Below are 11281 nucleotides of genomic sequence, written 5' to 3'. Positions count from 1 at the left end.
TTGCAAGCTGTTGCAATTTTTCATATGAAAATAGAGTACATTCTGTTTTCATAGGAAATATTCACTGGAGTTCTAAGACTAGGGTTTTTTTAAATAGTCCTAATGGTGGATTTATATTTTTCATTAGCATTACTGTTTGCCTTTGCCATTTGATCACAGAACTTCTGTGGAAAAAAAAACAGCTGACGACATGGATAGTGAGTTAAATATTGTAAATATTGGAGAGTATTTTTATTGTATTTTTCATGTGCAATATATACTCTCCACTTAAGCCTTCTTAAATTAGGAAAAAATGCATTTGCCAGCTTTTACTTCTGTGAGTTATATTGTCTGTTTCTGAAATTTATGCATCAGTAGTTTGATATTTGCAACTATTCCCCAAGCATGCTCTAAAAATAAATGTAAAAGTGTAGACTGCATGTGGTGTGCAGTGTTTTATTTCTTATGCTTTGGTCAGAGGTACATAATTGTCCAAACACTTTTTCTAAGTGAGACAAGTTTATTTTATATCCCTTTATCAAGTGTTTTTTTTTGTTTGTTTGTTTGTTTTTGTTGTTTTTTTTTTTGTCTAGTAGGTTGAAAAGTCATACCATCTCAGGGAAGCAGCAGCACATTGTGGGTTTCTTGGAGCACCAGCTCTAATCAGTAATGAGCAGATGATAACGAGTTAAACAGTGCCTGGTAAACAACGCAATCACAGTGGCAACCCTGCACAAGCAACATCAAAGAGCAGGGAACTTTGGTGTTCCTGAGTCAGTAAGAAACATGCCCGGGATCTCACCTGCCAGAGTGCCTGCAATTTTTACATAGATTTCTGTAGGTCTTGTAACCATGTCTGTTAATGCGACAGAGAATGATCCTCCTAGATTCTTTGTGGGTGGAGAAGATGGAGAAGGATTGTTGGATTCAGCCAGATCTACAGATTATGAGCACTTCTATGACCATGGGGATGAAGAAGAGGAAGAGTATGACTCTGTATGTATTGTAGGGACACTTGTTTACTATTCTTTGTTCTCAAGCATTACTTTTGATTTCCACATTTTTTTTCAAAAATGGTTTCTAAAAATATTTTTTTCAAAATATTTCTCAGTATTTAATTGTTTTTCAAAAATGGCATTAGCTCACACAAGTCTAGTACTGAAATGCTCTTCTAAACTGAGAAGTTGTTCATGTTCAGATAATGACCTGTCAGTAATGCTTGGAAAAGAAGGATACTGGAAAATCAAATATATCGTGAACTGTGAAGTAGATGTGCTTCATTTTGGAGAGTTTCAGGGCAACTGAGGTTGATGTGTGTGATTTGCAGACTTGATTTGGATTCTTGATGGCATAAGCTTCTGTTTTATTTATTTGGATTGTTGGAAGCAAAAACAATTATTGGGAAGTTTTCTTTTGTATGCTGTCAACTGCTTTGGTGTTAACTTTTGATTTTAATGTTTTTTAATTCTTCCTTGTCTTGGTATATTGAAAGTGCATGCTAAGTTAATTTAAATTATACCTTAGTTTATAATCTTCATAAAGTGTCCTGAATTGTATTCAAGCACTGTGCTGACTGATTTTTTCTGCTTAAGACAAACTTAATTTTATTATGCATGAGTCATCATGTCATTTTTTTAACTGTTTGTTTGTTCCTGAAACACTGCACTTTATGGAATAGATTACATTTTCATTAATTGTAAATCTAAAAAGTTTAAATGCAAGACAACATTGCTAAAGCACTTCACATGATTAAAAGTAACTTGGAAATGCAGAATAGCAGTGCAAAATTAGCAGCTCAGGTAGCTCAGTTGACTGAGTCTATTTTGGCAAGGGCAGGTAGCTGGCTAGGTTTTCAAAAAGCAATAAATTAAAGGGTTGCTTTGTGGGTTTTTGTTTCCTTTACAGAGCAGAGTAGATTGGCTGTTGGCTTTAGAAATACCACTGACAAAAGAATTCTTGAAAGTTTAATGTGAAAGTACATATAGAATATGCAAAAAAAGTGAAATGGTTTATGTACTTAATAGTTCAGAAATCTATAAAAGTAGTTTATTGTTTTCTAATTTACATTTTCATAATTAACTTCTAATATTAGCTGATGAGATGGCTTATGACTTAATTAGATATGAAAAAATGATATAATTGAAAAATCAATTACTCATTAATTTCAGAGTAAGCCATAAGTAGGTGAACTGTATGCCACAGTTTCACTCTTGAGCCATTTTTTGTGAGAGTGCAGTGTTTTATGCTGTTATGCTGAATTTTGTTATCTGCTAGCAATTTACCTCATAAAAAACTAAATTAAAGGTAGCACACAAATTTTAAGAGAGAATACCTGCTCTAGTATTGTGCCGCTAAAGCCCTGTTGTGTTTTGAGAACACATAATAATTACTTTTCCCTTCCCCCACCTCTTTTCCAGCCACCGGAAAGACAAATCGCAGTTGGGATTTGTTCAATGGCTAAGAAATCAAAATCCAAACCAATGAAAGAAATTCTTGAACGCCTCTCTATGTTTAAGTATATAACTGTGGTGATATTTGAAGAGGATGTTATTTTGAATGAGCCAGTAGAAAATTGGCCTTTATGTGACTGTCTCATTTCTTTTCACTCTAAAGGTAAATCTTGTAATAACGCCAAAAATACTTGTGACCTCTAAATTATTTAATTCTTTGAAAATCCTTTTAGTTTTTTTTGTCTTGCAGTTTTACTGGATTTTCCTAGGAAGTGATTCTTTTGTCTTCTTTAATATAACTGATTTTTAAAGTGCAAGTTTTTATAATGGTACTGTTTACATTGCTTGAGAAAGTCTTCTCTGACACAATATAAGAGTAGCTGTCCCAGTGGTAAATATGTTTGAAGCCAGTGGAAATAGTGATCTCAAGCAAAGGTTCCAAACTATTTACTGGTAGCGTGTCTTGTAATTTTAATTTGTTTTTCTTAATAAACATTCTAGGGTTTCCACTGGACAAAGCAGTAGCCTATGCAAAACTCAGGAATCCATTCATAATCAATGACTTGAATATGCAGTATCACATACAAGACAGGTAAATAACACTAACACCTTTTAAAACAAGCCATTTTTGTCATAGATTATAAAAATTTGTTGTTATTGTATTATTTGTTGCATAAACAACAGTTCCAGTGTATTGTCCCTGCCCATGGTGGAGGATTTGGAACTAGATGATTTTTAACATATCTTCTAATTCAAACCATCCTGTGATTCCATGATTGTATGGTAGTTTAAATAAAATTATAGTGAACGTTGCACTTTATTAATGTATGTATAGTTTTCTGGGACATGTCTTAAGGTGTGTTTTTTTCTTTTGCTGTTTTCACATTGATATGTCTGAAGATTTAGCAAGTTAGAAATTTGATGGCACATTTTTCTAAAGCCTAGCAAATAAGAATGATTGAACTCAAACTACCTATAGAATGGTAGGTATGCATAGCAGCTGTACAAGCTCAGATAATTGTAGAATTCATATGATTTGCAGATTTTTTTCTGTAAAGATGATACTTTAAATAAGTGGTTGGTACTCAAAGGTCATGTGGTTATTGAAAGCAAATTTTCTTTTGGAGGCTGAGGTCATGCATAGCAAACATTAACAAAACAAGGGTAAGGAAAATGTATAAACACTGGAGCCTTCTGAACAGTGAGCAGAACTACTGTTTTGGATGTCTTCAGTTACTGTTCTGTATAAACTTAAAATGAACGGTTGAAAATCTCATTTAGCAGGAGAATTGTTTTGTGCAAATGTCTATTGCACTGTCAGAGGGGAAAGTACTGGCATTGCAAAGTGTGTTTTTATCGATGTCGAAGAGATCACTGCAAAGGTGCAGCTGTGTCAGTGACCTTTATAGCACTATATTAGTAGAGTGTTATGTATGTAACCTTACCTTGTGTGATTTGAAATAAAATTTTTGTTTGTTTTTCTTCTTCTTTACTCATGGATTGTAAAATGCAAATATTAGTAGGATTTTCTGGCTCATTGTGTAATATTTGTTCTTTTCTTCCAGAAGAGAAGTCTATGGTATTCTTAAAGCTGAAGGCATTTTACTTCCTCGCTATGCAGTTCTGAACCGTGATCCAAACAATCCGCAAGGTAAAAAGAACAGAGAAAAAAAAACAACCATTAGCATCTCTTTGTTTCCACTGGAGAATAATATGAACATAGTGGAAAGCTAAATTTCACTGCCTAGACAATTTTTGCAGTTTGATTTCTTCACCAGCATTTGAAGTCTTGTTGTGGATTGACCCCTACTGGCTGTGGGGGACAGTATGCCAGAAAGAAAAGAGGTTGAGGCTGTGTAAGCACTGTTCAGCATTATCAAAACTATCAAGACTTTTTTGTAACAAGTTCGAAATGTAGCACCATACCAGCTGCTGTGAAGAAAATTAACTCCATCTCAGCCAAAGGCAGTACAAGTATGCAACTGAGAAGTATGATTCTGGCACCATACATCTTACAGACGTCGTAGATTAACTAGAGTATAAGGGCCTCCTTACTCAAACTGAGCTTCTAATTTGTCACCAAAGACAGCAGCATCCAGGATATTCTATTAACCACAATTATTAGTAATTTTCCTTAGGAACGTAATGTTGTCAGAAACAGGCTGTTGAAACTTCCCCTTCTGAGTATAAGCAGCCCTATATTTGAAATCCGTTTTAGATATTCCTGCAGATACTGTACTATGAATATAAATGGGAATTAATTTTTTGTGTACCTGCAAACAAACTGAAGTTTTGCTACTAAAATGAAGACTTTAAGCAACAGTAAGAGATTGCAGTGACAGGTCAAGACAATTTTGCATTAAAATGTCTGTGTGATCTAGGGAAAAAAGGACACATTTATTCTTCAAAAGTGAAATAAAAGCTGCTGCTTACTGTTAACCAGTACTGAATACCAGGTTCCTGATTGCTGATACCAGGGGACCTAATCTGATATGCAGGTTGCATCTATCACATGGTATGAGACAGTTCTAACCCTATGGAAGGTATTGTGGCATCTGACATCACACTGTGCATACTGTTCACCTGCTAGCTCCCTGGTATTTCAGAGAAAGATGCTGAAAAAAAAGACAAATAGCACTTCCCTCTTTTTAAAACATTTCAAAAATACACCACCTTACACAGCTTATGCACCTGCAGGAGACAATTTTGTATCTGACACTGACGGAATCAACATAAACTCCGGAACATAGTATTTAAATAACATAATACAGACATGGTACAGCAGATATATACTGCATGGGATCATCTGTTGTGCAGTCAGTAAAAAAATCAGAGAAACAAAGATGTAATAGAATATTATTATTATTTCAACCTGCAAATTAATACAGATCTCTTAATAATTGTATGTTGCTCATATACCATTACAACTCTATTCTTTGCACTGTTCTTCAGAATGCAACTTGATTGAAGGAGAAGATCATGTAGAAGTGAATGGAGAAATTTTCCAGAAGCCCTTTGTAGAAAAGCCAGTTAGTGCTGAGGACCACAATGTTTATATTTATTATCCAACATCTGCTGGAGGTGGAAGCCAGAGGCTCTTTCGAAAGGTGAGGTTAAGTCAGTAAAGCTACTGGAAAGCTTTAGATGTCTAACAGGATTGCAGAGTAATTCTGTCACGTCCTGCTTGCTTAGCAGTAGTGGCTGATCAGAGATATTGCAGGAGAACATGTAGTTTGAATGAAGGCCTATGTTTCTTGCAGTAGATGGTTAGCTACTGCAGATTCCTAGCACACACCATAAATGTACTTCTAGAATCTACAAAAATCTTTTGGCAATGGTCAAAAGTTTGCTTCATTTGGTAAGTGTTTTTGCAGTACAAGTGTGTTATTTTAGGTAGTTTTAAAGTTTTTCAAGCAGCACCCTACGAGTTTTTTAATGGAAAAATACATCTTTCAGATTGGCAGCAGAAGCAGTGTTTATTCTCCTGAAAGCAGTGTGAGGAAAACAGGCTCCTATATTTATGAGGAATTCATGCCTACAGATGGAACTGATGTGAAGGTATGACAACTGCACATTCTTATTTATATTTATAACAATCAAGTACTAAAAGAGCTTGTCAGTTTTAAAGTTAATAGTATATCTGGGTCCAAGATTAATTTTAATTGAGTTTTAATACAGTTCATAAGTAAATAATGCAATTCTGATTCTAGCTAAACGTAGTGCTTGTAATGTAGAGCAGCTGTGCTTGCATTGTTAGAATCGAATGCTGGAGGCTTGCTACCCAACATATTGTCTTTCTTTTTTTGTACTGTTGCCAGAACAACATCTTCTTTCCCATGGTAACAGATGCTGCCTAGTTATTTTATCTGAAGGTTAAAGATTACAAAGAATCTAACTGAAGTAGATCTTAGTATGCTAATTAATAAATAGTTACTTGATAAAATTTTATGGAGTTAAGGAAAATTACCTTTGTGGACCTTACCTGTAATAATTTTCCCTCTTTCATTCATGTTCTAAACAGAGGTGAAGATTAGGTACCATAAGAGAATGCTAAAACAGAGCGATAACAAAGTGTTAAATCAGCCATGCATGAAGATTACTTCCTTTCCCGTTGTGTTCATTTTGGCTATTTTAAGCTCATTTCAAACCATGTGAAACCAATGTTTTACCAATATACATAAGAAATAAGCATATTAAGACAAGAAAGTGCAGGTGTAGCAAGTATGAGTTTAATCCAAAAAGCTGTGTTATTATTTGCAGTCAGCTTCTTGGTATCACTCAGTGGTGCATGAGGGGAATACTTTTTCATGTTCTCAGAAAAATGCCCTAGTGTTCTCTGCTGAAGGTTCTTCTGTGCAACACTTTGCAATAGGTTAATTTATGTTTACAGATGTTTGTGTAAGAAGTTTATAAACTTCCTGCAAAGTTTCTTGAAACAAAAAGAGATGCAGATGGCTTGAGGGGTAGGGACTAGTTGCAGTGACTAGTCATCCAGCAGCACTGGGCATTTAACATCCCAAATAAATAGTGGATTTTTTGCAAGGCTATCAGCTTTATATTAGGCTGTTCCACTAAACTTAACCTTTTGTCTGAATTCACTGAGTTGGCAGTATTGGCACTCATCTGCTTTAGCTGAATACATTTTTAATCAATGCTTAGAGTTTGTTTTCTAATTAAAGAAACTCTAACCTATTTTTGAGATACATTTTCCTGACAAATCTCTTCTAACATATGCCCCAAACCCTTCAGTGAGCATCAAAACTGCAGTAGAGATGACACAATTGTTCTCTCAAGCTCCTGCCTTGTCATCTTAAAGCTTCTTAAAGGGAAGATCCTTACTTTGTTTTGTCCTACGTATGTAAACATACATATGTATGTAAAACGTATGTAAACATACGTTTTAAATTATGAGAATCGCTTAGTCCTGCAGCCAGATTGCCACAAGTAAACTGAAATAATTCTCAAATTGACCCATTCTTCAGGTTCTGCAGATGTTTTGGAGAATAAAGCATTTCCATCTCTGTACCATCATAACTGAGAAATTACTTTTTATTGATTGAGTTTTTATAATGACTTTTTCCTGTGTTGTCCTAGGCTGTCAGTAAATGATGTGTGTTCTCTGAAAGCAGAGAATTCCACTGAGCAAGATACTTTAGTGTGACCTTTTCAATGACGAAAGCAGCTAGTATCTTTTAATGCTGTTGTCACATTTGAATTATATGTGTACATTTTGCAAAATTATGCAGCATAATTTAAATACACTGGATCAAGAGCTCCCGTTTTTTCAATACAGGTGTACACAGTAGGTCCAGACTATGCTCATGCTGAGGCCCGGAAGTCTCCGGCTCTGGATGGCAAAGTAGAAAGAGACAGCGAAGGAAAAGAAGTGAGATATCCAGTCATCCTGAATGCAAGAGAGAAGTTAATTGCTTGGAAAGTATGCCTTGCCTTTAAGGTAAGTTGATTGCTTTCTTATCTGATCAAACGTTTAGTGGTAATTAATTGTTTGTTACATGAAACTTCGGTAGAGCTTTAGTGCATGAGCCAGCAGTGGTAATTGCTGCAGAACTCCTAGGAAGGTGAAAAGTTAAACTTCCATTTCTACATCTTTTTTGAATCAAGGACTCTTTCTTTAATGCATTGAAAAGTTCTAGATAAGTTACTTGTGTTGCATTAGGTCCCTGAAATTGCATGTTGCTGTTGTGTTTTGCTAGCCCTCAGTGTTTCTATTTTGTGTATATTTTCACATGTTTTGATAATAGTTTCTAAGGTAGCAAAGCACAGTTTCAATAAAGTTTTTGTAACTTCTGTTACCTAGTATTTATGTCAGGTACAGTTAATTGTTAATTTGATACTGACATGATTAAGCACTTATTTGAATAAATTGATAATAATTTGATAGTTTCCATTTTTATATAATTTCAAGATTGCTGTATAGTTATAAGGATTCTTTTGTTCAAAACTTCATTCAGTCTCTTACCCTTTCACCTGTTTTATAAAAAGGCTTTCAGTCTGTCTCTTTAACCTATGTGTGACTGTGATGGCATTCTGGAGCCCTGTAGGGTGTGAGCTCTATCAGCAAAGTGGGTTTTGCGATCTTAGAAAGTAATCTGTTGAAATAGATTCTATTATCCTCTGCTAATAATGTCAATAGTATGTTAATGTCAAAACTATCTTGTCAAATTTTGACAAAAATGGTTTTTCAATTTCTTTTTGGAATTTCTTGCCTGACATTGTTAAAAACTATATGTAGTGGGAAACCATTGTCAGAAAGTGAGACTTGTAGGCCCATGGCTGCTGTAAGTCTTGAAGCTTGTGCTCATGTGAACCTGACCTTCAATACTAATACTGCTGGGGATATGCAGGAAGCATAAAATCAAGTTTGGGATAGAAAGTTAAAAACAGGAAGATGTTTGGATGATGTGGGTACCATGAGAGTGTCACGGAACTGACATAGGATACTATGCATCAAGTGTGTCATGTTTTTGTCATGTTTTCAGATTAATATCCTGTTAAAGTATAAAGTTTGTCTAGAATAAGCAATCCTAAGTCACTTGAACTTTTATTCTTTAAAACAGCAAACAGTTTGTGGCTTTGATTTGCTACGTGCTAATGGACAGTCCTATGTTTGTGATGTGAATGGCTTCAGTTTTGTGAAAAACTCCATGAAATACTATGATGATTGTGCTAAGATACTAGGGTAAGAGTTTTCTGATTTGTTTCATATTTGATTATTAACTCTCTTGCCTATTACTGTAGTTTATGCACTGCCAAATTTCTTATTACTATTATTTACTTATTACTATTAATTATTTCTTCTTCTTCTTAGTATTATTATTATTACTTCTTATTACTGTTAATTATTTACTAAAAATAAAATATCACATGGAAAGTAAATAACATAAATAATTAAAAAGCATGGTTAAAGAGAATCCTATCACTAACTAAATTCCTTATTCCGAATATCATCCCAAACATCTGAGTGTTTAAAAGTGCTTAAAGCTAACTGCATAAATATTTTGAAAGAACGATTATGTTCTTAAAGAGTTGAGATCTTTTCAAGTAGTGAAGCATCTCTGGATGGTTGTGGTTGCTGCTGTTTAATGTGTGCAAATTGCTGTACATTGTCCTTGATCTAAAGCTGGTTTATACTTGTACATTTGTGAATTTCACACTTGTAAAACCAAACTGAAATAGAATCAAGGTGTCTTCTATCTTACCATCTTGTTTCTGCCACTGGAGGCCAGAAAAGGCATAACATGGGATCATACAGAATTGGGTATAGAATTCTGTGCCAAGGAAGTGTCCTCAAAGTTGGCTAAGCCCATTGTGACTATCTTTACAGTAAGATTGCACTAATGAGCCACAGCATTACTTTTTGTATTATCTAATTGTCCGGAATCTTACTTTTTGAAGGACTTTGCAAGTTTCTTCAAGATTTGTAGGAATTATATTTTGGCTTATTTTACTTTAGGATAGACCTTTTTTTCCCCCTCTGTTACTGCTTCTTAAGTAGACATTAATCTGACGTTATGTGGATTTTAACAAAATATTTGTGAAACAGGACATTAGATGTGTCATCCTTCTTGATGTAGAGACTGCATTGTCATTTTATAGTTAAGAGGAGAGACTGTACTTATTTTTCTTGTTTTATCACAGAGGCTTATGAGAAACTACTGGTAAATGATAGCAGTTAACTCTTTGATAAGAATGGCTTGGTGATTGTTAGGCACTTGTAGTTAGGCAGTGAAGCCAGTTGTCTGTATATACAAATGAACAAGACAAATTCCTATCCAAGGAACTCTTAGGAACTGGAGTTGAAAAGCTGAAGTTTGTTATAAATACAGGACCAGTATTGTAATGTCTCTGTAGGTCTAAATTATTAAGTGGTCTTTATTCTGCATTTAAAAGAAAAACATGTATCTATACATTCACGGCCACTAGTCCTCTAAAACTACATTAATAAAAATGCATATGTATATAATCTATTTAGTTTGGAGTTGGCATGTGTTGTGTAAGTTGTGCTTTAAACTTACTTGATTTGGTTTTTTATTTTGAACTTCTATTTTAGAAATATCATAATGAGAGAACTTGCTCCCCAATTTCAAATACCATGGTCAATTCCTTTGGAAGCTGAAGACATTCCTATTGTGCCAACTACCTCTGGAACAATGTAAGGAAATAGAAGCTTCACCTGAATTGTGCAAACTCCCAATGTAACTTTTGTGTGAATCTTTTTTTCTCTTTACAAGGTGTGCCCACATTGGCCTATGAATGCTTGTTTTGTGTGCTGAAATCAAGGAAGGAATCACAGTTGCTATACCAGCAGTCAAAGTTTCTCACCCTTAGTCAAGCTGAGTATAGAACAGCAGATTTTCTAGTGTAGCATCTGTTATGCGTAGCTTCCACTGCTAATCATTGTTCCAGCACCAACTTAATATGCGCTTCTAATAAACATGCTCCTTCATTTAATGATCCTCAAAATCGTTGTTTTAAAAACTACTTAAAATAGATATTCTATAGTTACCTAAGTCTTAAAATCAGTATTTATATTTTATATCTTACATCATTTTCAGTTAATCTTAATATTCTTGCATATGCTTTCATCACTTCTGTAGTTATGTCAGATGACTACAACTTTGTCAGTTGTCTTGATTGTGGTTGGTTTAATATTAAATAAAAGACCCTTGTGTATAGACTTGTGAAATACAACTCTTGAAATTTCAGGATGGAGCTTAGATGTGTTATAGCTGTAATACGCCATGGTGATCGAACACCAAAGCAAAAAATGAAAATGGAAGTAAAACATCAGAGGTAAATAGAATCTTGGTAAAAGTTATTTTCCATATTTT

The 11281-nt window shown here is 34.5% G+C and overlaps 1 protein-coding gene across 4 annotated transcripts in view; it reads left to right on the top strand.

Moving 5' to 3' along the window:
* Window positions 1-331: 331 nt before the first annotated feature.
* PPIP5K2 (diphosphoinositol pentakisphosphate kinase 2) overlaps window positions 332-11281 on the top strand; it is a 38013-nt gene continuing 27063 nt past the window's right edge. For all 4 annotated transcript variants that reach the window (XM_062514084.1, XM_062514083.1, XM_062514081.1 and 1 more), the window contains exons 1-10: window positions 332-975; window positions 2397-2592; window positions 2931-3021; window positions 3995-4080; window positions 5382-5536; window positions 5886-5987; window positions 7723-7884; window positions 9008-9129; window positions 10501-10602; window positions 11157-11243. In XM_062514084.1, coding sequence (XP_062370068.1) covers window positions 832-975; window positions 2397-2592; window positions 2931-3021; window positions 3995-4080; window positions 5382-5536; window positions 5886-5987; window positions 7723-7884; window positions 9008-9129; window positions 10501-10602; window positions 11157-11243 — 1247 coding nt within the window. In that variant the 5' untranslated portion in view covers window positions 332-831. The remainder of the gene's footprint in view (window positions 976-2396; window positions 2593-2930; window positions 3022-3994; window positions 4081-5381; window positions 5537-5885; window positions 5988-7722; window positions 7885-9007; window positions 9130-10500; window positions 10603-11156; window positions 11244-11281) is intronic.

The sequence above is a fragment of the Cinclus cinclus genome, chromosome Z (assembly GCF_963662255.1).
Source record: "Cinclus cinclus chromosome Z, bCinCin1.1, whole genome shotgun sequence".
In the NCBI taxonomy this organism is placed as follows: domain Eukaryota; kingdom Metazoa; phylum Chordata; class Aves; order Passeriformes; family Cinclidae; genus Cinclus; species Cinclus cinclus.
The sequence above is the reverse complement of the archived record's forward strand: the minus strand, read 5'-3'. Positions and strand labels throughout refer to the sequence as shown.